The 26154-nt window shown below is 48.5% G+C and overlaps 1 protein-coding gene across 8 annotated transcripts in view; it reads left to right on the forward strand.

Annotated features, from left to right (window-relative positions):
• The window catches only part of PHF8 (PHD finger protein 8), a 288114-nt gene that overhangs the window by 205548 nt on the left and 56412 nt on the right, over positions 1-26154 (forward strand). For all 8 annotated transcript variants that reach the window (XM_029607918.1, XM_029607922.1, XM_029607902.1 and 5 more), the window contains 3 exons: positions 10117-10244; positions 10653-10975; positions 23274-23369. In XM_029607918.1, the coding sequence (XP_029463778.1) occupies positions 10117-10244; positions 10653-10975; positions 23274-23369 (547 nt within the window). The remainder of the gene's footprint in view (positions 1-10116; positions 10245-10652; positions 10976-23273; positions 23370-26154) is intronic.

Below are 26154 nucleotides of genomic sequence, written 5' to 3' on the forward strand. Positions count from 1 at the left end.
ATACGCGTATAGAAGGCCTGAGTTCCAGGGGCGAGCAAAGGGTCCCTGGCAAATTTGTTGGTCCCCTTGTATAGGGAACAGAATCTGTCCACTTTGCGGTTCAGTTCGGATGCAAAGAGATTTATGGTTGGTTGGCCCCAGCGTTGGAATATCTGATCATTACCAAAGGATCCAGGGACCACTCATGGGGATGGAAATGATGACTGAGGCAATCTGCAACTACGATGTGTATGCCTGCTAGATAAGCAGGGCCCAGTCCCAAATTTGTGTGGCTTCTTGACAAAGGAGATACTAGCCCGTACCTCCCTGCTTGTTCAGGTAGCACATGTCTGTATAAGAATAATCTTGTGTGAAAGGCAGTCCTTGAACGCATGTAGAGCATAACGTATAGCTCGAATTCCAAAAAATTGATTTTAAATGTTGCTTCGAGTTTTGTCCAAGTCCCTTGAGTTTGGAGATTGCCTATGTGTGCTCCCCAACCTAAGGTGGATGCATCTGTAGTTAAAGTTACTTGTGGAACTGGTTGTTGGAAAGTTAGGCCTGTGCGCAAGTTATTCTTGTTTGCCCACCAGAGGAGAGATGAACGTAGTTGGTGGGTTATTTGAATTGGAGACGACAGTGGTTGAATGGCTTGTATCCACTGTGATCTTAATGTCCATTGGGTTATTCTCATGGCTAGTCTGGCCATAGGAGTGACATGAACTGTGGAGGCCATGTGTCTGAGCAGAGTTAGAAACTGATGGGCTGTCGCATGTTTCTTTGTGCGCAGAGATTTCGCTAATGAGAGTGTCTCTGCCCGGTCGTCTGGGAGGAAGGCTCTTGATATTATGGGGTTCAATTCTGCTCCGATGAATTGCAGAAGGTGAGATGCTGTGAGGTGGGATTTCTGGTAATTGATGAGGAATCCCAACGAGTGGAGCAGACTGATTGTGAGCCTGAGAGAGATGAGATCTCCTTGCTTGGACTGGCTTCTGATGAGCCAGTTGTCCAGGTAAGGAAAAACTTGTACACTTTCCTTGTGTAAATGAGTTGCTGCTACCGCTAGGCACTTTGTGAATGCTCGGGGTGCTGAGGCAAGTCCGAATAGCAGAACCCGGTATTGGAAGTGCTGACGACCCACCAGGAAATGCAGAAACTTGCGATGAGGAAGGAATATTGGAATGTGAGAGTAAGCGTCTTGCAGATCCAGAGAACAGAGCCAGTCTCCTGCCTGAAGAAGGGGAAACATGGTGCCTAAGGAGACCATCCTGAATTTCTCTCTCTGTAGAAATTTGTTGAGACTGCGGAGGTCTAAGATGGGACGTAGGCCTCCTGTTTTCTTTGGAATGAGGAAATAACGGGAGTAGAATCCTCTGCCCTGCTGAGGTTGGGGAACTGGTTCCATGGCCCTGGCTCTCAGAAGGGTGGATAATTCTGTGTTCAGGAGAGTGATATGATCCTTGTGTACGCAAAGAGTCTTTGGTGGAGAGTCTTTTGGTACTGTGAGGAAATCCAGTTGGTAACCGTGTGTTATAATGGATAGTACCCATTGATCTGTTGTAATGTTTGACCAAGTGGGTTGAAAGAAAGAGACCCAACCTCCCACTGGTAGATTTGGGATCGGGTTGGTGGAGTGGCTGCTGTCCTCTGGCGGGTTCTCAAAATCCTATGCAGGGCCTGTCTGAGGCGGAGGTTGTGGCCTAGGTGCCCTTGGTTGACTAGGCTGACTTCTCTGTGCTAGTCTAGATGCCCTACCACAGGGTGCCGGTGGATAATACCTCTCTGGTCGGTAATAGGGTTTCTTGGTGTCTCTTTGTACTGTTCTACGTGCCGAAGATGGTGGTTCTGTTGGAACAGCAGAGAGCTGACGCAGAATTTCAGAGTGTTCTTTTAATTGTGCCACTGCATCCTGAACCTTGCCTCCAAAAAGGTTGTCACCAGCACAAGGTAAATCTGCCAGCTTTTCCTGAACCTCAGGCCTGAGGTCAGAGGCCTTTAGTCAGGCCCACCTACGTGCACTGATTCCAGTTGCAGCCATCCTGGACGTGGTTTCAAAACTATTATAGGCTGCATGGACTTCGTGTTTGCCTGCTTCTAGGCCCTTATGTATGAGATCATTTACCGAGTCTTGATACTGTTGAGGCAAAGTCTCAGATAGTTGTTGCATCTGTTTCCAGAGATTGCGCTGATACTGCGTCATATATAGTTGATATGACGCTATCCTGGAAACAAGCATTGAGCCTTGAAAGACTTTTCTGCCGAGAGTGTCTAAACTTCTGTTCTTTGCCAGGTGTCGTTGATGAGTGAGGATGTATCCTCTTTGATTTCTTCTGGGCGGATTCTACCACCACAGATTGGTGTGAGAGTTGGGCCTTTTGGTAACCTGGACTAGGTAGGTAGCATCCATCCTCTTGTTCACTGGTGGGATTGAACATGGGTGCTCCCACAGTCTGTGCTGCAGGTCGACTAGGACTTCATGGACTGGAATTGCTAATACCTCCTTAGGAGGGTCCACAAACTGCAAAACCTCCAGAGTCTTCTGCCTGGTGTCCTCTTCTGTCACTAGTTGAAAAGGTATGGTATCAGCCATCTCCTTAACAAAATTTGAAAATGAAAGATCCTCTGGAGGTGACATCCTCCCTTCTTCAGGTGGGGATGGCTCAGACAGCACATCTTCTGATGAAGAATCCATGTCTCCCTCCTTCTAGGTGTCTGATGAAGGGCATCGTGGGGGAGTAGAGTGAGGTGTGAAGAAAGGCATCGATGGTTTTTGTGGTGGCATCGATGGGGGAGAGAAAGGCATCGATGGTGTCACCGGAATTCTCGGCCGAGAAATCCCAGATGGCCCTGGAACGGGTTCAGGCATGGGAGAAACCTCGGAGGCATCATCTTCACTCACGGGGATTGGTATTTGCGGTGCCGGTGGTTGTACCAGTAGAGCACCGATGAGGGTATCGAGTTTCGCAAGAATTGGTGCGAAGAGTGAAAGGTTCGGCATTGATGGCAGCATCGGCCTCTGTGCCAGCATAGGCACGGGTATTGGCTCGGATGGCACAGACGGTTGAAGGTGTCGAAGAGCATCTTTAACTGCCTGGCGGATAAATCCATCCAGTTTCTCCCGTATAGCTGGTGAGGTCAGAGCAGCTATATGGGAGGAACTGTGATTTCAGGCTGCCTCGTTTTTTCCAACAGTACACCAGTTGTTATGCCCATTGCACAAGTTGTTTGCTGTTGGTCCAATACAAGAATGACTCAGCTTCTAGCTTGCTAATCACCCATATGTGAGGACTAGCATCCTGCTTGTCCTGAGATAAAGCAAAATTGCTTATCTTGTAATAGATATTATCCCAGGACAGCAGGATGTAGTCCTCACGAAATCCACCCGCCACCCCGTGGAGTTAGGTCCGGTACGTTTTATTATTTTATTTTTGCTAACGCTTATTGCTACACCAGAGACTGAAGGGAGACCCCTGTGGCTCGAGGGATCATGGCATGCTGGGCATGCTCAGTGGGCTCAGTGTGCCAGTCAAAAGTTTCTAGAAACTTTGACAGTTTTCCGTGATAGGGCTCCGTTCAGTGACGTCACCCATATGTGAGGACTACATCCTGCTGTCTTGGGATAACACCTATTACAGGTAAGCAATTTTGCTTTTGTAATGCTCAAAGGCTGGCTCAGGCGCAGTTATAGCATCATGGGGCGCGTACCCCTGGGTGGAAGGAAGGAATATATTTTATTCAAATACTTTGTAAAGCTCACTGTCACGTAACACCTCAGCGCTACCCCTGATGTCCACTCAAGGTAATGCTGTGGCCACTCAGAGGATCTTGCCAAGAACTGCCCAGGCCTGCTTGCACCTGTGCATGTGCTCCTACACTGGAAACTTCCTATCCACCAACTAGGTTTCTGCTTGCCTCTGGGCAAATTCCCTGTCCGCAAGCTATCCCCTGGTACTTTCTGGGAATACTGGAACCCTACACATCCCAAGGGTAACATAATTCCTAGAAATACACCCATAGACCAAATACACACAATATATGGATCGTTTATCAGTCCAAGACAGGCAGAACTAACAAACTAATACGTTTATTAACAAAAAGTAAGAATAGTGAACCAAAAAAATATTCAGTTTGCAAAAAGCAACAGTTAAAATGAAGATTCAATAGTAAAAGTTAACTAAACATTTTCCAATACTTACCTATTGCCAGGGAGGACAGGAAAAAGGCTGTCCACATGAGGTGAACAAGGCCACAGTGCAGAGATTTGCTCCCTCTGTACTCCCAACCGAGACTACAGAGTTCAAGTACTTTCAGGACTAGTTCTCTGTCTGCAGGGCCAATCAGTTCACAAAGTTCTAACAGTCACTGCCTGACCAATGGTCTTCTGACTGGTAATAGTTTTCTGGTCCATGGTACTGCAGGATGTTTGTCTTACATTTCCTTGGGGCTGCTGGGGTGTGTAGGCCATTCAAGCTTCCTTCTGAATCAAAGCAGCATCCACAGCCTTTGCTTGAACTATTGTGCAGAGGTCAAACCTCCCACCTGTAGGCCAGCACAGAGGAAATGAGCTCTCTGAGGAAAAGTGTCACAGGGCAGACCAATAAACTACAGAGCATGCAAAACCCCTGTTTTGCCACACTCAACGTGGTATAGCATTGCATTCCTTCAATCAAGTCAGGAACTCAAGCCATTTCTGATTTACAGGAAACTGTAATAGGATGAGTAGGAGAGGTTGACCACAAGGTGGCACCAGTTTAAAATCTCACTTGCTAATTTTCATGTTGTTTTAAATATGAGGTGGGGGATGATTACCCTTTGGTCAGAGCTGATGTGGAGAAATAATAGAACAGGATTTTTTTCTGTGGACAAGCGGGACATCAGTCACAGATGGGGATACACCATCTGGTGGCGTTGAGTTGGGCCTGATCTGTACCTGAAACTTCTGGACTCATTTCACACCTGCGTAGTTGGTCAGTGCCCTGAGCCATTAGACGCTGCATACTGCTCCCTCCTTAATCTCATTCTGTCCACTAGCGTGAACAGTTGGGTCTGATCTTTCCCATGTTTCAACCATGTCTGAGGCAAGCTCCTACAAAGGGGTTTGCCCATGCTGCCTCTGTCCTCAATGCAATAAGATGTCGAGGGACCTCCATGATGTCTGTCTCCTTTGAATAGGACCTAGTCATGATTCTTGCAATTGCAAGATGTGCACCTGCATGTCTCCAGTAATGCCTTATTACAGAGACCTGAAGGTCAAGTATGAATCCTTAGATGCAAAGCGAAAGTTGGACGTTTCTCCACCTCATCGGAGTAAGTCATGCTGTTCCTGCAGTGACTCCAAAGATCCTCCAGTCCTTTCTCCTGTGGTGGATCTTACCTGTAGTCCACGCAAGTTGCATCGCTTCCCACATAATCAACCTCTCACTACAGAGAGCGACCGTGGCTCTTTTCTTTCGTCTACTTATACGCCGAGAGCCTCCACGTCTGCTTGGTCTTCCACGTCCTCTTCAGGGTACATGGACTCTCAGTCCTCCAGGGAACATACGGGCTCGAACCACAGAGCTCACCTGGCCCATGTGCCATTGAAAGGCATTCAGATAAAGGCCTCTGCAACTTCAAAGGCAGTGAAGGACACGCTGCATGCTCATGCGCATAAACACCAGATGTTGCGGGAACCTGTGCCATCCAAGGTGCTGAAGATGTCAGCACTGTCCAACGTGTCAGATGGCATAGCTCCACCGAAGGCACCCAAAGTCAGAGTATTGTCTAAGGCAGTGGTTCTCAACCGGTGTGTCGCGACACACCAGTGTGTCGCCAAGAACACGCAGGTGTGTCGCCAAACTTCCTGGTCCCCCGCTGACCCAGCTGCTCCCCAGTCCTCCTCCGCCCGGGCTTAAAATGCTGTCAGCCCGGTCTCTTCTTTCCGCCCCCCCCCCCCCCCCCCCGAAGAGGAAGTGGTGAGCAGCGGATGCGTGCGCGGGAAGAAGAGACCATGCTAGTGTGGTCAGCGTCGGCCCGAAGAACAGAAGAGAGACGCTGCCGGAGGAATGAGCAGTGCGGCGCGCAGAAAAATGAAGAAGAGCGTCAACCCCCATGGCCGATGGGACTACTTTCTCCGCGCGAGGGCTGAAAATGAAGGAGGTTAGGGTTGGGAGGAGGCTGCTGCTGCCACTAGTTCTGGGGAGAGAGAGAGAGTGAATGAGCAAGCAAGCATGTATGTTTGAAATCCTGTGTGTGTGAGTGAGATAGCATGTTTGTGAATGATTGAGAGCCTGTATATGTGAAAGAGAGTATGTCTGTGATTGAGAGCCTGCCTGTGAGAGAGCATGAATGTAAGTTTACGATTGGGAACCTGTATGTGTAAGTTTGTGATTGAAAACCTGTTTGTGTGAAAGAGTATGTGTGTATGATTGAGATCCTTTGTGTGTGAGAGAGATCATGTGTATGTATGATTAAAAGCCTGGGTGTATAAGTAAGAGAGAGACCATGTGTGTCTGTGTGTGATTGAGAGCTGGTTTAGGTGAGGGAGCATGTGAGTATGTGATTGAGAGCCTGTGTGTAAATGAGAGAAAGAGAGAATGTTTGTAAACATGTGAATGAGAGTCTGTGTGTGAGAGAAAAAGACAGCATGTATGTGTGTGATAGAAAGCCTGAGTGTGTAAGCGTGAAAAGATAGCTTGTGTGTAAATGTGTAATTAAGAGCCTATATATGTGAGAGAAAAAGCATGTGCATATGTGAGTGACTGAGAGCATGTGTATATAGGTGTGTAATTGAGAGCCAGTGTGAGATAGAGCGCTGGTATGTGACAGAGAGAGGAGAAAGTTCCAAGCAAACCACCCCTCCTCCTGCTAATTCAAAACAATCTCAGGACACCTGGATATTAAATGCTCCCAGGTGTGCAGAGCAAAAAAATTTTTGTATCCTTATTTTTCCTTACTGGGTTTTTTGGCTGCTATTTTGAAATATTTTATTGGTATCTAGAAATTTTTTATATGAGTTTTTAATTATTGGATATTCCACTCATCAGCTGTTTTGAAATAATCTGTTCTTTTTGTTAGCATGGTTTTACTGCTACTGATTTTATATTTCTTGATTTGTTTTATAAGAATGGGTGATGATTCTGTTTTTTCCTTTATTACACTGCATACAGAGGGGTAGATTTTATAAATGTACGTGCGGGCGTACTTTTGTTTGTGCACCAGGCGCGAACAAAAGTATGCTGGATTTTATAAGATACGCGCGTAGCCGAGCGTATCTTATAAAATCCTGGGTCGGCGCGCGCAATGGGGGTGCACATTTGTGCAACCTGCGCGCGCCGAGCCCAGCGTGCTGCCTGTTCCCTCCGCCTCCCCTCACCTTCCCCTCCCTTCCCCTCCCTAAACCACCCCCCCGGCCCTATCTAAACACCCCCCCCCACCTTTGTTGGCAGATTTACGCCTGCGGAAAGTAGGCGTAAATCTGCGCGCGCCAGCGGGCTGATGGCGCGACATCACCCGAACCGGGGGCTGGTCCGGATGCCTCGACCATGCCCCCGGGCCGGCCCCCAAAACGCAGCGTCACTCGTGGCCCGACACGCCCCTCCATGCAAGCCCCGGGACTTACGCGCGTCCCGGGGCTTGCGCGCGCCACTGAGCCTATGCAAAATAGGCTCGGCGCGCGCAGGGGGGATTTGGGGTAGGTTTTCGGGGGGTACACGCGTATCGTACGCGCGTACCCCTTTGAAAATCTACCCCAGAGACTCTGGCTTGTTGCAGTTTCCAATTCAGTTTTTGTCTGCATGCTTCTAGTTATGCGTTTTGGTCTCTTTATTCTTTGTTAGGTGAGGGTCAGCACATGTGATTCAGGTGAGGTTTTCTGCTGGCGTGTAGTTTCTGTGTAGGGCTCTATAGCAGCCTGACTTGGTCTGTTTTCCTAATAGGAGATGTATTGGTGTCTTAAGGCCTGGTGTAATATTTTCAGTGTTGCCTTTCCTTAGGTAAGGTGGTTACTGTTTAAGTGCTGGAAATTGGTGCTGTTTTGGTGTGGGATGTTTACTATTTACCATAGTAAATAGTAAACATCAAGCCTTCTCAGATCACCTGGATACACATTAGACGACCTAACATCCTTCTTGAACAATGGATCTCTGTAGTCCTTAATAAGATCCTCTTCCAACTCATCAATAGTTTATTCTTTTGTTCACTGCGTTCCTAGACCTTGATTTCTCCAGCAGTCTATGCTTCCAAGTTTTATATCCTTGTTATATGTTTATTTATTTATTTATTGTTTTTATATACCGACATTCGATCGAGATATCACATTGGTTTACATATAACTGAAACAAATAAGACATGAACTGCTTATTTTACATTATAACGTTAACTGTTTGTTACAAGATAACAGGACGAAAGAACATGAACTGCTTATTTTACATTACATTATAACATGAACTGCTTATTTTACATTATAACATGGTAACTATTTGTTACATGATAACAAACATATGTAACTTTGTTCTTCCGGTTAAATCTTCTGTTTTTTTGGGGGGTTTTTTGTTATTGTTCCCCAATTCGATGTAAACCGATCTGATATGGTCTTTAACTATGAAGGTCGGTATAGAAAAGTGTTAAATAAAATAAATAAATTTATGCAATTTCTGTTCAGACAGAATACGTATCTTTTTCTTGTGTCATTTTAATTAATAAAAATAATTACCGGACCTTTACTTTTAATTTCCGCCGTGAATTGTAATGAGCAGTGTGTCACACATTTGAGCATGGCCTGTCAGGTATGTCACGATGGGAAAAAGGTTGAGAACCACTGGTCTAGGGCACCAAAGGACTCTGTGCCAACTAAGGCACCTATATTCTCTGTGCCATCCAAGGAGCCGAAGAGCTCCATACCTGCAGTTTTTCCGGACAAGGTGTTTCTTCGAACCAACCTCCATTTCCTGCCCAAGATGGTCGCCAAGTTTTTCCTCCAGCAGTCCGTCTCCTTTCCTGTATTTGCCCCTCCGCCACATGCTTCTCCAGAAGAGGCAAGTCTCCACATGCTGAAGTGTGTTCATGGTCTCAGGATCTATCTCCAGTGCATCCAGGCAGTGCTCACAACTGTTTGTGGGCTATGACCCTAATTGACCTGGCTCTTCTGTTCTCAAACAAACTTTGTCTTGCTAGCTCACATATTGTATTCATTTTTGCTATTCTACTTTTGCTTATTCTTCTCCTGGTCATGTCACGGCCCACCAGGTCCATGCTTGGGCCACTACCGCTGCTTTTTTAGGCTCTGTGTCTATCCTGGACATCTGTTAGGCGGCAATATGATCTTCCCTTTACACGTTCACCATGAACTATTGTCTTCATGATGATTTTGCTTCTGGCTTGTCTTTTGCCTCTGCTGTTTCTCTGTGCCCCTCCTAAAGGGCCCTGGACTTTTTTTCTATACTCCTCAGCTATGGAGTCCCATCTGTGACCGATGTCCTGCTTGTCCACATAAAAAGCGAAGTTGCTCACCTGTAGCAGGTATTTTCTGTGGACAGCAGGACAGTCAGCCACATTTTTCTGCCCTCCTCTCCAGCACATCTTCTCCTCTGTGCTCCTTGCCGGGTGTCTCTGTTTGTGCTTTCTTTTCAGCTATTGCATTGACTGAGGAGGGAGTATGCAGCATCTTAATGGCTAAGGGTGCTGACCTACTGCTCAGGTGCGGGGTAATTCCAGAAGTTTCAGCTATAGATCAGGCCACCTCGAAGCAGTCGGATGACGTATCCCCATCTGTGACTGATTGACCCACTATCTTTGGAAAACATCTGTTACAGGTGAGCAACTTTGCTTGAGAGAGGTAAGCTGGAATTTGTATTCCTGATAAACAGGTGTCTCTGGTAGTTGGACAATATTTGTTATGAATGTGGTAGGGGAGAAGGTGATGGGCAAAACAACTTTTTCATGAACATTGGGGATTGAGTACAGCTGTAGATAGATGTTAGTCATCAGTAGTGAACTTGTAGGTTGGGCTTTTTCCTGATGAACAGGATCACTGTTGGATGGGATGTGTTCCATGTGAATGGTGGGGTGGAGGGGAGGGCAGGATGATGTGTTTGCAGATGTAGTGTGTTCTTAGTGAATGAGTGAGATAGTACATGCTCCCTGTCCTGTGCTCTGCAGGAGGATTACACAACTGATGAAGACGCTGCAGAGAATGAGATGGTTGGTTGCAGCAGCAGTGCCGGAGGGATTCTGGACTTGCTAAAGGCCAGTCGGCAAGTCGGAGGTCCAGACTATGCTGAGCTAACGTAAGAGCAACTGATCAGGCACAGATATGCCAGCTTTCAGTTCCCTTTTTTCCATCCAGGTTTCCATCAGGAACTCATATGTAGACTTTTTTCATTTGACTCATTAGGGAGTTAACTGTACTTGACTTCTATACTTCCTCCTTTACATCTAGCTCTGATCAGGGAGCCATTGTTTCTTACATTTCTGCCACCTTGCCCAAAAATCATACAAGTGTTTCATCTTGGCTGCTATCCCCTACCTAGAATTGTAATTCAGCAAGTGGATAATTTTCTTTCTCTCTTCTCTCTCCAAAGTGGAGTTTTTAAAGCTGTGAGCATTGAATGACTGTCTCCCCCTCTTCTCTCTGTGGACTGGAGTTGAAAAGCTGAAGGCATTAGATGACACTTTTTTCTTTTTCCACCTTGCAGTGAAGCTCCTGCCTCCCCCAGTACACAGGAAGCTATCCAGGGCATGCTGTGTATGGCAAATCTTCAGTCATCGTCCTCATCCCCAGCAGCCTCCAGCCTGCAGGCTTGGTGGGCAGCTGGGCAGGAACGAAGCAGCACAGGAGGAGGCACTACTGGGGTCTCCAGCACTCAGGGTACTGTTAATAGCTGTAGGATGATCCAGAGGCCAGGCAAGAGGCCAGTGAAAAGGCCAGCTCATCATAGTATGGAGAGTGAAGATGAAGGGAGCTTGGATGAGGATGAACAGGAGAGTCTGGCACATGTTTTCAAGGACTCTGAGTACAGTAAGGATGCTCTTCTCCACCCCCTCTCTCCTTTTTCTCTTCTGTCTGTTTCTTTAGAATGTCTGTCCATGAGTGGTGATGCTATAATACAGTTCTTGGTGGTTCTCCTATTTAAAGCCTACTTTCTTTGTACGTACCCGGATCAGTCCAGACACTTGAGTTCATCTCCTCATATCAGAGGATGGAGACAGAGAAAAAAAAACATGCTGAAACCGTATCTAAGCAACTGTGCCACCTGCAGTTCGTCAGTATTTCTCTGTCTCCAGCAGTTGGCAGAAGCTGTTAATCCTGCAGTTTTGCAGTTGACTAATTTTTTTTCTTTTGAGCCTTCCTCCTGGGGGTTTTTTAAAATTTTTTTTTTAGAATCCTTAGGGTTCTTCCCTGTTCGGTTGAGGCAGCCGAGCTGGGGGTTGGTACCCTTGTGTGTGCTTGGTCTGGGCGCCCATGAGGTGTAAATCTGGTTGTCCAGATCCCTCCCTTCACGAGGCCACTGAGGTGGCTGCAGGCTCTTTAGAATACTTTTTTACAAGACGTTTTGGCTATTTTTGCCTATTTTTCAGGGTAGGTTGTTCATTTTTAACTAAAGCTAATTAAAAAAAAACAAACAAACAAAAAAAAACTGTTTGCAACTGAGCACTGCTCTACAAGCGAGCGACTTCCTACACTTAGGTAGGAGCTTTTTGTGGGGCTCTGGTTGTTTGTTTGGGGGACCTTTTCTTCTGTTGTGGTGAGTACCTTCAGAGAGAGGATTTTAATTTTATCTCTACCTTCTGGCTCACGGCAGGGCATGCGTTCATGCGGCTCTGATTCTTCCCGGTTTAATAGGTTGGGGTTCTCACAGGACAAGCAGGATGGTAGTCCTCACATATGGGTGACATCATTAGGATGGAGCCCAATCACGGAACACTTTTGTCAAAGTTTCCAGAACTTTGACTGGCACCTACTGGGCATGCTCAGCATAGCACCAACCCTGCAGCCAACAGGGGTCCCCCTTCAGTCTTCTTTTTTCCGCACAGCAGTAGCCACGTGGGTTAATGAGCTCTTCAGAGATTCCAGACAGGAATTTTTCCTCACGGAACTTCATCAATATTTTCAAAAAACATTTTACCCCACAGGGGTCCCCTTATCGATATCTTTGCTCCGCGGTCTAACGGTAAGTATTTTACCTGCTTGCGGTTGATTCCCGTCGAGTTTTTAAGAGCATAAGAAAATGCCATATGGGTCAGACCAAGGGTCCATCAAGCCCAGCATCCTGTTTCCAACAGTGGCCAATCCAGGTCATAAGAACCTGGCAAGTACCCAAAAAAACTAAGTCTATTCCATGTTACCATTGCTAATGGCAGTGGCTATTCTCTAAGTGAACTTAATAGCAGGTAATGGACTTCTCCTCCAAGAACTTATCCAATCCTTTTTTAAACACAGCTATACTAACTGCACTAACCACGTCCTCTGGTAACAAATTCCAGAGTTTAATTGTGCGTTGAGTAAAAAAGAACTTTCTCCGATTAGTTTTAAATGTGCCCCATGCTAACTTCATGGAGTGTCCCCTAGTCTTTCTACTATCCAAAAGAGTAAATAACAGATTCACATCTACCCGTTCTAGACCTCTCATAATTTTAAACATCTCTATCATATCCCCCCTCAGCCGTCTCTTCTCCAAGCTGAAAAGTCCTAACCTCTTTAGTCTTTCCTCATAGGGGAGCTGTTCCATTCCCCTTATCATTTTGGTAGCCCTTCTCTGTACCTTCTCCATCGCAATTATATCTTTTTTGAAATGCGGCGACCAGAATTGTACACAGTATTCAAGGTGTGGTCTCACCATGGAGCGATACAGAGGCATTATGACATTTTCCGTTTTATTCACCATTCCCTTTCTAATAATTCCCAACATTCTGTTTGCTTTTTTGACTGCCGCAGCACACTGAACCGACGATTTCAATGGACTGCACTGTGGCTAAATTTTGTCGAGGCCATGGCGTCGGGTTTTCGTCGGTGCCCTGACTGCACTGGAACGATGTCCATCACTGACCCTCATACGGTCTGTGTGATGTGTTTGGGGTCCAACCATGATGTCCTTACTTCCTCCAAATGTGCCCAAATGACACCAAAGGGTCATAAGGCTAGGCTGGAGAAGATGGGACTTCTCTTTCGGCCAAAAACCCCGACTCCATCGATAGCTTCGACGTCGTCTGAACCAGTGCTGTCTACTTCGCACCAGCACCGGGAAACCGCTGCTGCCCGACCGGCTTCAATGACTCCGCGGGTGTCGACCCCCTCTGTTCTTCCTCAGGAGAAAGACCGAGAAGAAGATCGAGAAAAACATAGACACCGCCATCGAAAAGCTCAGGCCACTGATACAGGCAAGCCCTCTTCATTGACGTCGTCTGAGCCACTGACAAAGAAGTCCCAAACAGAAAAGGCCCCATCCTCTTCTGTCTCTGGGTCGCCGAGGCGTTCCCCACCTGGACAGGTGCCGGGATCCGCAATTCCACCTTCACCGGTGGACCCTCCGGCTACGCCAGTGCTGCCTCCTACTCCCGAACCAGGTATCCATGCCCCAGGTTTCCGTGAGGAATTGGATCAGGTGATCCAAGAGGCCATCGGTAAAGCACTCCAGGGGTTCAAACCTCCATCGATGCCAGTGCCGGTTCCTGCTCCAGCCACTGATCCGATACCCATGGCGCTTGCACCGCTATTGGCAAGAATGGATAAGTTAATCGGTGCCCTTCCACCGGTGCATCCGAGGTAACCAATGGCTCCGATTCCTTCCTCATCGATACCCTTGTCATCGGAAGAAGAAGAAGAATCACAGATCTCCATTCCGCCCTCCGGAGTGCAACCACATACACATCCATCGATGTCACCGATTCCATCGATGCCTTTGGTTCCACCTCCAAGGCCATCCATGCCTAGGCCCGAACCTTCCGGAATAACACCGTTACTGCCTTCTGATGAACATATGGGAGCTGGTGATGAGCCATACAATCCCTGGACGGATGATTCGTCCCAGGATTCAGATGATTTGCCTTCACAGCCCTCTCCTCCTGATGAAAGGAAGCGTTCTCCTCCAGAGGACTTGTCCTTTATCAACTTTGTTAAAGAAATTTCTGAAACAGTTCCATTCCAGCTTCAGACCAAAGAGGACTCTAGGCATCAACTTCTCCAATTTCTTGATGCTCCTAAGGAAATCATGTCTAGCCCTATTCATGACATCCTCTTGGCCCTTTTAAAGAGAAATTGGGAGCACCCTGGCTCTGTGGCACCTGTCAACCGTAAGGCAGATGCCACCTATCTAGTTCAGCCAGCCCCTGGCTTCCTAAGAGATCAACTAGATCATCATTCAGTAGTTGTGGAGTCAGCCCAGAAGAGGGCACGACGCTCCAAACCCACTCTTCCATTCCCCCAGGAAAGGAACAGAAATTTCTGGATGCGTTTGGAAGACAGCATTTCATGGGTCAATGCTCATCTCTCGCATTGCTTCCTATCAAGTATACATGACCCAGTACAATAGGGCCCTGTTTACGAAGATTCAGGAATTTGCTGAAGCCTTACCTCTGCAATTCCAGGACCAACTTCATGCCCTAGCACAAAACATGAAGTACGTTCGGCATATGACATCTTCGACACCGCCTCCAGAGTTTCGGCAGCAGGAATTAGTGCGAGAAGATGGGACTGGCTAAAGTCTTCAGACCTCAGACCAGAAGTACAGGACAGGTTAGCTGACTTGCCCTGTGCTGGGGATAATCGTTTTGGAGAAAAAATTCAAGAAGCAGTGGCGCAGCTCAAGGACCACCAAGAGACTCTGCGCCAGCTCTCCTTACTGCCTTCTGATCTCTCTTCCTCTTCCAAAAGATCCTTTACGAGTGACTCCAAGAGACAAGTCTACCGGCAAAAGAGATTCTATCCCCCGGCGTCCAGGGCTCGAGCTTCCAAGCCTTACCAAAAAGGCCAATTCAAGCAACCTCGAGTTCAGAAGTCACAGCCGGCCCCCCCAGCCAGGTCCAGCATCTGGCTTTTGACTCCTTCCTAGAGAGCAGTACCCAGCCTCCACTTCCGGCTATTCCCATCAGAGGCCGGTTGTGCCACTTCTCCAAACCATGGCACACAGTCCCCACAGATCAGTGGGTTCTCGCTGTAATAACCCAAAGTTACCACCTCAACCTTCTCTCTGTTCCACCGGATTCCCCACCTTGGCTGACGTGGGGAACATCCGACCACTCACTGCTCCTGGAACAGGAGGTCTCCCTCCTCCTCCAGTCCCAGGCAATAGAACCAGTGCCCCTCTCCCGACAGTGGCAGGGTTTCTATTCCAAAAACATCAGGTGGTGTTCGCCCAATACTGGACCTTTGCACCTTAAACAAATACCTACAAAGAGAAAAGTTCAAGATGGTGACCTTGGGTTCTCTTCTTCCCCTTCTCCAAAGGGAAGACTGGCTCTGCTCTCTAGACCTCCAGGACACCTACACACACACTTCCATTACTCTGTCACATCGCAGATTCCTGCGCTTCCTAGTAGGCCCGAAACACTTCCAATATCGGGTGTTACCATTCGGCGTAGCATCTGCCCCACAAGTCTTCACCAAGTGCCTCCTAGTGGTAGCTGCCTTTCTCAGGAGTCAGTGTCCACGTCTATCCCTATCTCGACGATTGGTTGATTAGGGCTCCTACTCAGCAAGCTGCACTAACGTCTCTACGTCTCACGTGCCATACCCTGATCTCCCTAGGGTTTCTCATAAACTATCCAAAATCCAGGCTAGTTCCCTCTCAAACCCTATCGTTCATAGGGGCCGACTTGGACACTCTAAAAGCGAAAGCTTTCCTACCTCAGGATCGAGCTTTTCACTCTCACCTCTCTGGCCCATCAACTACAGTCTTGACAACACTCAACTGCATGTCACTTTCTGATCTTACTGGGTCATATGGCCTCCTCCGTGCATGTCACTCCCATGGCCTGCCTGGCCATGAGAGTAATGCAGTGGACTCTAAAATCGCAGTGGATTCAATCTTTTCAGCCAATGTCCACCACTGTCCACATCACCAACCAGCTCCACTTATCGCTGGCTTGGTGGATAAACCAATCCAATCTGCTTCAAGGCCTTCCATTTCAGGCTCCAGAACCTCAAATAACCTTGACAACAGATGCCTCCAATCTCGGCTGGGCTGCACATGTTGCAAATCTGCAAAGTCAGGGCATTTGGTCTCCAGAGGAAGCCAAACACCAAATCAATTTCCTGGAGCTTCGTGCAACAGATATGCTCTCAGGGCTTTTCAGCATCACCTTTCCAACCAGGTCATCCTGATTCAAACAGACAACCATGTGGTACATCAACAAGCAAAGGGGAATAGGCTCCTACCTCCTGTGTCAGGAAGCTGCACAGATATGGGCGGAAGCCCTTTCCCACTCGATGTACCTCAGGGCCAACTACTTGCCGGGAATGGACAATGTGTTGGCAGGCAAGCTGAGTCACACTTTTCAACCGCATGAGTGGTCCCTCAACCCCACTGTAGCAGACTCAATATTCCAACGTTGGGGTTACCCTCACATAGACCTCTTTGCGTCAATTCACAACCGCAAAGTAGGGAACTTCTGCTCTCTCACTCGCAGCCAACACCTTCAACCAGGAGACGCTTTCTCCCTCTCGTGGCCCAGCGGTCTCCTTTATGCGTACCCTCCACTTCCACTCATTTCAAAGACTCTCGTGAAGTTGCAAAGGGTCAAGGGACTAATGATTCTCATAGCCCCTCATTGGCCACGCCAGGTCTGGTTTCCAATTCTCCACAACCTATCAGTACACCAGCACATTCCTCTGGGGAAGGACTCTCTTTTGATCACTCAGAACAATGGCTGCCTTCGTCACCCCAACCTCCAGGCCCTCTCCCTGACTGCCTGGATGTTGAAAGGTTAATACTTCAACCTCTTAACCTTTCAGAGCCGGTTTCCTGTGTCCTAGTAGTTTAACGAAAGCCTTCCACAAGGCAGTCTTATTGTTACAAATGGAACAGGTTTACGGTATGGTGTACTTCCATGTCTATCGATCCCTTCACTTGTTCCACACCGAAGTTTTTGGACTATCTCTGGAATCTGTCAGAGTCAGGTCTCCAAACTTCTTCCATCAGGGTACATGTCAGTGCGGTAGCCGCCTTCCATAAAGGTGTCTGGGATGTACCTATTTCAGTACAACCCCTTGTAACATGCTTTTTGAAGGGCTTGCTCCACCTTAAATCTCCACTGCGCCCTCCGGCCCCTTCCTGGGACCTCAACTTGGTTTTGGGGCGGCTTGTGAAACCGCCGTTTGAGCCTCTCCAATCCTGCGATCTCCGCCATCTCACCTGGAAGGTGATTTTTCTTTTGGCGATCACATCTGCTCGCAGCGTTAGTGAGTTACAGGCCTTAGTTACCTACCCACCTTACACTAAACTTCTGCATGATAGGGTAGTACTCCACACTCACCGTACGTTTTTGTCTAAGGTAGTATCGGAGTTTCATATCAGTCAATCCATTATACTACCCACCTTCTTTCCCAGGCCCCACTCAAACCAAGGAGAATGGGCTCTGCATACCCTTGACTGTAAACGTGCTTTAGCATTTTATCTAGACCGTACTGCTGCCCACAGGAAATGCACTCAAGTTTGTTTCCTTTGATTCCCATCAAATTGGGCAAACCTGTGGGTAAGCAGACTCTCTCTCTTCCTGGTTAGCGGACTGTATTTCCTTTTGTTACCAACCGGCAGGCATTCCGCTTCAAGACCGTGTTCAAGCACACTCTCAGGGCCATGGCAACATCAGTAGTGCACCTGCGCTCGGTGCCACTTGCTAACATCTGTAAGGCTGCTACCTAGAGCTCTCTCCACACCTTTGCAGCCTTTTATTGTTTAGACAAGACTGGCTGACAAGATTCCATCTTTGGCCAGTCTGTGCTACGCAACTTATTTGCGAACTGAGGTACCAACATCCTTCCGCCCTCTACCAAATTACACCCCAGTTCTTGTGCCTGTTGCTCGTCTTGGGTACATTTGGTGCATTCCTTGGGCATCCTCAGCTCGGTACTCACCCATATGTGAGGACTACCATCCTGCTTGTCCTGTGAGAAAGCAGAGTTGCTTACCTGTAACAGGTGTTCTCACAGGACAGCAGGATGTTAGTCCTCACGAAACCCGCCCGCCACCCCGCGGAGTTGGGTTCGCTTACGATTTATTATTTTATTTTTCTCATGTACTTTTTACTATAAGACTAGACTGAAGGGGGACCCCTGCTGGCTGCAGGGTTGGTGTTATGCTGGGCATGCCCAGTAGGTGCCAGTCAAAGTTCTGGAAAACTTTGACAAATGTTTTCCATGATTGGGCTCCATCCTGATGATGTCACCCATATGTGAGGACTAACATACTGCTGTCCTGTGAGAACACCTGTTACAGGTAAGCAACTCTGCTTTATGTGCTAACTGTGCCGACAGTGGGGAGGATTCACCTGTGGCTTCTTCTCCCGCTAAACAGCGTCGAGTATCGTTGTCTTTTGGACTGGCTGCAACTTCTTTTTTACCTCACCCGGCCGGTGAGGGAACGGTGGACATTTTGGATTTTGCCGCGGCATTTCCCACATTGCCGGGGGGGGGGGGGGAGGGTCCTCCATCTCTGTCTCTGGCCCATTCCAGGTTGGGGAACGGGCAGGGGGGACAAGAAGGGGAGGAAAGCTCTGGTTTGCCTGTTTTTCAACCAGACCATGCTGTTTTTGGTGCAGGGGGAGGCTTTTCTCCACAGACTTTGTTTTGTTACTTCATGTTGCCTATATGGCCAAACAGAAAGTGGCTTGGGAGACTACACAGCCGCAGATTCCACCAGTCCAGCCCACTGAGGAGGGTCCCAGGAGGTCTCCTATGCCTGATAATAGGGTTCCCTTAGCACAGGGCTTGATTTTTCGCCCACAGGGTGATGCAGCAGGGGCGGTTGATCAGGAGGACAGTATCATAGCTCCTGGTGGTACTGGTTCCGGGCTTGGCCAAGCTCCCCTGGTGGCTCCAGTTATTCTGGTTACCGAGGATGCGGGAAGAGCTGGAGGTATTGCTTCCCTTGGCTTACCAAGTTCTTGGGGGTAAAATGCCTCAGGAGAACCAGGATTTAGACAGCGAGGACCCAGTACTAGGTGCCATCCAAGATCCTCCAACTTCTTTCCCTTACCACAGGTCTGTTAAGAAGTTAGTAGAAGAGGAATGGGAGACTCCTGATTCTGGTTTAAAGGTTGACAGAGCCATGGGGAAACTTTTTTCTCTCCCGAAAGTAGATGCAGCGGTGTCTGCTGTGACTAAGCGCACCACAATTCCGGTTATTGGTTTGGACGCTTTAAAAGATGTACAAGATCGTAAGATGGAGTTACACCTTAAAAGGATTTTTGAGGTGGCATCCCTGGGTTTGCGTGCAGCGCTGTGTTCAAGTTTCTTACAGCATAATTGTCTCCGGTGGGTACAGCAGCTTCAAGGTAATTTATCTCAATCAGGTGTGGTCGAGGATACGGCTGAGCGTGTGGAAGCAGCTGTGGCTTACGGTGCGAATGCCTTCTGTGATTTGATGCTTACTTCCTCCAGAGTAATTGGATCAGCCCTGGCCGCCTGAAGGTTGCTTTGGCTTCACAATTGGGCGGCAGATGTTTCCTCTAAGGCACAATTGGCATCCTTGCTTTTCAAAGATAAGTTCTTGTTTGGCGAGGATCTACAGCAGCTGATCCAGTCTCTTGGAGACAGTAAAGTCCTCAGGTTACCCGAGGATAAACCTAAGGGTAAGAGATTTTTTCAATCAAGGTCTTGTTTTCGGTCCAACAGAAGATCGCGGCCTACCCATGGTACGCTGGGACCGCAGAGACAATATTTTTCGCAGGGGCAAGCATAGGGACAATCCTTTCGTGGAGCCAGAAGGTCCTTTAGGGGATCCTCTGGTGGCTCCTTGGCAGGAGGTAAATCTACCCAATGATGCCAGGCTGGTCCACTCGCTTACGGCACTTTTACGACAAGTGGGCCAAGATCACTCAGGACCAGTGGGTTCTCAATGTGATAAGAAATGGTTACGTTTTAGAATTTGTTCGTCCCGTATGGGAACTTTTTCTAATTTCCCCATGCAGCTATCCGGTGAAGTGGGCAGCGGTACAACTGACTCTAGACCAGTTATGTTGGATAAGTGCGGTAGTACCAGTTCCCAGAGCGGAGCTCCGTCAGGGGAGATACTCCATTTATTTTCTGGTCCCCAAAAAGGAGGGCTTGTTTCGGCCGATACTCTATTTAAACAAAGTCAATGCAAAACTCAAGGTGCCACGCTTCAGGATGGAAACCTTCAGGTCGGTCATAGCGGCTGTATGCAAAGGAGAATTCCTGGCTTTCTTGGATCTCATGGAGGCTTATCTACGTATTCCCATCCATCAGGACTCTCAGCGTTTTCTCCGCTTCATGATTCTGGGTCAACATTTTCAGTTTCAGTCTCTTCCGTTTGGTCTCGCCATGGCTCCGTGAACTTTCACCTGGTGGTGGTGGCAGCTTTCCTTGAAAGGAGGGTATTCTAGTTCACCCATATTTGGACGATTGGTTGATCAGAGCCAAGTCAGAGTCTCTATGCCGCAAGTCGGTTCATCGAGTTCTCGAAGTCCTGCAGTCCCTAGGTTGGGTAGTGAATCACGACAAAAATCAGCTATTACCAACACAATCTTTGGAGTATTTAGGAGCTCGGTTCAATACTCTTATAGGCACAGTCTTTCTCTCTCAAGATCAAATCTTGAAACTTCAGGCCCAGATCCACTGGTTTTTGCGGTTGCAGGTACCCAAGGTCTGGGACTACTTACAGGTACTCGGCTTGATGGCCTCTACGCTGGACTTTGTTCTCTGGGCGTTTTCCCATATGAGACCACTACAGACGGCATTGTTGTCCTGCTGGAAGCCAGTATCGGAAGAATATCACATCCGCTTACCTCTCGAGGGTTTGCCGAGAGACAGTCTGTCAAGGTGGCTTCAGACTTCCAATCTCAGTCGGGGAGTGGACCTCGAAGTTCCCGATTGGATGGTGGTTACTACCAATGACAGTCTCTCTGGATGGGGAGCAGTTTGTCAGTCCCATTTGGTTCAGGGATCCTGGTCCACAAGACAGTCTGTATGGTCTATCAACCGTCTAGAGACCAGGGTGGTTCGCTTGGCCTTGAAGGAGTTTCTGCCGTTACTACGGAATCGTCCGGTTCGAGTTCTGTCGGACAACTCGACAACAATAGCGTATATAAATCGGCAGGGCGAAACCAAAAGCAAGGCAGTGGCTCTAGAGGCGCAGAGGTTGGTGCTCTGGGTGGAACGACATCTAGAGAGATTAGTGGCATCCCACATCGCAGGAACAGAGAATGTTCAGGCGGATTTCTTGAGTTGCACACTTGGATCCAGGCAAGTGGGAACTCTCAGAGACAGCCATGCAGTTAATTCGAGATCGTTGGGATGTACCTCACGTCGACCTTATGGTGACCTCTCAGAATGCCAAGGCCTTCTGATTCTTCAGGTCGCCAAAGGCAGTACGGGGGCCGAAGGGGTCGACGCTCTGATTCTACCATGGCCTCAGGGAGTTCTACTATATGTTTTTCCTCCATGGCCACTAGTGGGCAAGGTTCTACATCGCATAGACAAGCATTGCGGAGAGGTGATTCTGGTGGCACCGGAGTGGCCTCGGCATCTGTGGTTTGCGGATCTGGTCAATCTGGCGGTGGACGGCCCACTTCGCTTCGGTCACCTGACGCGTCTTCTTTGACAGAGTCCTATATTTTTCGACCAGGCTACTCGCTTTTGTCCAGCAGCATGACTTTTGAGAGGAGGCGTTTGAAAAGAAAAGGTTACTCGGACTCGGTAGTCACCACATTGTTACAGTCTAGAAGGAAGTCTATTAACCTCTCTTACGTTCAGGTATGGAAGATTTTTGAGTCCTGGTGTTGCGTCAGGGGAATTCGCCATCTTAGGGCCTTAATTCCTGAAATATTATCTTTCTTACAGGATGGCTTCACCAAGGGCTTATCTCTTAGTTCTCTTAAAGTGCAGGTAACAGCACTGGTCTCTCTCCGTGGCAAAATTGAAGGTTCCTCTATTTTGTCTCATCCGGACGTGGTTCGTTTTCTTAGAGGTACGACGAATGTTTGTCCTGCAGTTCAGAAATCTTGTCCGTCCTGAAATCTTAATCTAGTTCTTAAAGCTCTGTGTGAACCTCCCTTCGAGCTGCTCTGAAGGGCTACGTTAAAGGATTTGACACTTAAGGTAATTTTTCTCGTCGCCATTTGTTTGGCTAGAAGAATTTCTGAGTTACAGGCTTTATCTTGTCGAGATCCTTTCCTTCAAATTTTGGAACCCGGAGTTTCTTTACGGATGGTACCTTCCTTTTTACCAAAGGTGGTTTCAACGTTCCATGTCAATCAGTCAGTGGAACTTCTGGCTTTTCCTAACTTACAAGCGTCGGATCCTAATGCGAGGGAGCTCAAACATCTAGATGTTCGGAGAGCTTTATTGCGTTACCGCGAGATTACCAATGACTTTAGGAGGTCCGATCACTTCTTCGTGCTGTGGAGTGGTCCTAAAAGAGACTCCAAGGCTTCTAAAGCCTCTATTGCACGATAGTTGAAGGAGGCTATTTCTTCCAAGTATACTACACTGGGTCGTCCAGTTCCGGAAGGCTTGTGTGCTCACTCCACACATTCACAAGCGGCCTCGTGGACGGAATCTCAACTTGTTTCCCCACAGGAAATTTGCAGAACGGCGACTTGGAAGTTGCTGCATACTTTTGCAAGGCACAATCGCTTAGATGTCTGCGCTCCGGCAAACCCTGCCTTTGGCGAGAGTGTTTTGCGAGCTGGACTCTCCAGGTCCTACCCTGGGTGTAAGGGCTTTGGTACATCCTAGATGTCTGGACTGATCTGGGTACATTTAGGGAAAGGAAAATTGGTTCTTACCTGCTAATTTTTGTTCCTGTAGTACCACGGATCAGTCCAGAGCCCGCCCAATTAGAAGGGAGTTATATAAAGGGGAGAGTCGTCCGCTCAGCTGTAAGATTGTTCTCTGTTGCATTCCATGTTCTTGTTAATTGTTGTTTAATGGTTCCATATTTTTTGCTATTATCTGCTTTGATATAGATATATACTGACGAACTGCAGGTGGCACGGTTGTTTAGATACAGAGTCAGCGAGATTTTTTTCTCTGTCTCCATCTGCTGATAGAGGGAGATGAACCCAGGTGTCTGGACTGATCCATGGTACTACAGGAACGAAAATTCGCAGGTAAGAACCAATTTTCCTTTGCCTTACAGTTTATCCCTCTCTGGAGTCAGATGATGATGATCCTGCGTTGAAAACTCGTCCAAAGAAAAAAAAAGGTTCTGATGATGCACCGTGGAATCCCAAAGGTGACATCTTTTTGCTACCGTGGAGAGTGTAACCCCAATTCCCTAAAGATGAAAAATGTTCTTTACTCCCCAACAGTTAGAACCTATTATTGGGAGTATGGTAGATCAGCAGCTAAAAGATGAGGAAATGATATCACTTTCTGTTTAGGGCCTGCCACCACCTCCCAATGGCAGCCAAGTTTGAAACTAGTTTAACATCAGGGAAGACCACAGGAATCTGGGTTTTTATAGAGCTCCCAGGATCTGTGCTTCAACTGAAATTTTATCTCCTTTTTACCATGGCTGCAGCCCACAGCAACCAGACTTGTGTTGGGCTGCTGCTGTGCTTTCCCTGTACGTACCCGGATCAGTCCAGACAGTGGGTTATGTCCCCCTTCCAGGAGATGGAGTCAGAGAAAACTTCGAAGGGTGCTCCCATATAAGCTAGTGCACCCTCTGTCATCCTTCAGTATTCTTCTGACTCCAGCAGATGAGAGTGGCTAGTTCCCCACTAAGACTTCTGAAAAGCTAAATTTAGTGCTCTTTTCTCTATTTCTTAGCTTCCTTCCTATCTTAAGATGGATCAAGGTTAACAGAGGATAGTAAAAAAAAAAAAAAGAGACGGGGAAAGCTCAGACCCTTGTCTAGGGCCCAGAAATCTAACTTGCAGGAAGAGCTGTTATTTAGTCTCCATTGCTGTATTTGCTTTGTGGGGTTAAGATTTTGTACCTTTCTTACTTGCAGATTAGATTTGTAAGCCCCAGGGTGCAAGTTGGTGGTCCAACCTCCCCCCCCCCTTTTCCTCCGAGCCGACCTGCTGCCCTGAGAAATCGTTTTGCCTCAGGGCAGCCTCCACAGAGACGTGACATTCCTCTGTGTGGTGTAAATAGCAGTTCAGGCAGGTCGGGGAGAAGTAGTAGTACTGCAGAGGGGGTTTTTCCCTGCTCCTCGCAGCCACTCACCAGCGATTCGTCGGCGGCTCAGCTCACAGTCTCTTGCCATGGTCCTCGAGGTGCTGCGCGTGCGGAGAGCACGGTTCCTGGCTCTCCCGTGAGGGGATCTCTGCGAGATGCCTCCTTGGTGGGGAGGGTTCCTCGCGGCCAGCAGGACGAGCAGGTTCGCGCGCCTCGATGCACGGAGGCTGCCTCCGATCCCGCCCAACGTGGGAACGGCGGCCATCTTTGATTCTGAGCCGACTGCTCCAGAGCAGCCAGGAGACGATTCGGACGCCGGTTCTTCAGAGCTGCCGCCGATCCTGACCCCTGTCAATCCCCTGGACCCTTGTCCACCTGCAGGAGGACCCCCCCCCATCAGTGCCTTCTTCTGGACCACCTCCATTTTCGGTGGATTTTGTGCTTTTAATGCACAATGCCTTCCTGGCCAGAATGAGACAGCAGCAAGATCCAACAGGGCCGCCTCCTCCTAAGGTGAGCAGGATGGCTGATCCCCCGTGGCCTCTGGGATGCCCTCAGGGAGTGGGGGCCTCAGGACCTTGGGTTCACCAAGGTGCCTCCAGGGTCCGCGTGGTCCATCATCCTCCGGGGGTCTTGGATACTCTTCCTCAAGGCCCTCTCCCGGACCCAGACCTGGATGAACCCTCTCTGATGACTCAGATGGAAGGGGATGATCCCTGGGTACTGCGTCTCTTCCAGAGGGATGAGTTGGATTCGCTCATCCCATATGTCGTGCAGTAATTGGATATTGAGGATCCACAAGACCCTCCAGGGCCTTCTCCTCCAGCTAAGAAGGGGGACCCCGTGCTATCAGGTCTACGTCCGCCTTCGAGGTCTTTTCCTTCCCATCCTACACTACTGCAATTGCTGTCCCAGGAATGGGATTCTCCTGATGCCTCCCTCAAGGTGGGTAGAGCTATGGATAAACTATACCCCCTCCCAGATGATTTTCTGGAGCTCCTCAAGGTTCCCAAAATGGATGCGGCGATATCTGCAGTGATGAAACAAACTACCATTTATCTGCAGTGATGAAACAAGCTACCATTTCGGTGACGGGAGGTGCTGCCCTATGGGATATGCAGGATAGAAAGCTCGAGGTGTATCTCAAGAGAGTATTCGAGGTGTCAGCTCTGGGCAACAGAGTGGCGATCTGTAGTTCCCTCACGCAATGGGCAGGACTCCGATGGGTCCAACAGCTCCTCAATACACAAGAGCTGTCTCCTGCCGAAGCGCAGCAGGTTGACCGCCTGGAGGCCGTGATAGTGTATGGGGCAGATGCGTTATATGACCTGCTCAGAGTTCTGGCCAGGTCTATGGTTTCAGCAATATCAGCCAGACGCCTCCTGTGGCTCCACAACTGGTTAGTGGATTCCTCCTCCAAGACCCAGTTGGGCTCCCTACCCTTCAAAGGGAAATTACTCTTTGGAGATGATCTGGACCAGATTATCAAGTCACTCGGCGAGAAGAAGCCGTTTCCAGAGCCAAAGACGTTTCCGTCAACCAAGAACAGCTGCCTCTCGTCTGCCCTCTTCGCGTTCCCAGTCCTGGTCTCATTCCTTTCGTGGCCAAAGACCGGCCCGGGATAATCTTCCCCAGGGGGCAGCTCCCAAATCTTCACAATGAGGCCGTGCCGGCCCACTCCTCGGTCCCCAGGATAGGGGGCTGTCTCTTCCTCTTCCCTCCCTGCGGACCACCACAGAAACAACTCATAGTATGCCAGACACTCGACAGGCTCCTGGCCCTCGGAGCAATTCGCCGGTTCCTCCGACAGAAGTGGGAGCCAGCCATTACTCTGTCTACTTTGTAGTCCCCAAGAAGGAGGGCTCCTTCCGTCCGATCCTGGATCTCAAGAT

Source organism: Rhinatrema bivittatum, chromosome 1 (assembly GCF_901001135.1).
Source record: "Rhinatrema bivittatum chromosome 1, aRhiBiv1.1, whole genome shotgun sequence".
Lineage (NCBI taxonomy): Eukaryota > Metazoa > Chordata > Amphibia > Gymnophiona > Rhinatrematidae > Rhinatrema > Rhinatrema bivittatum.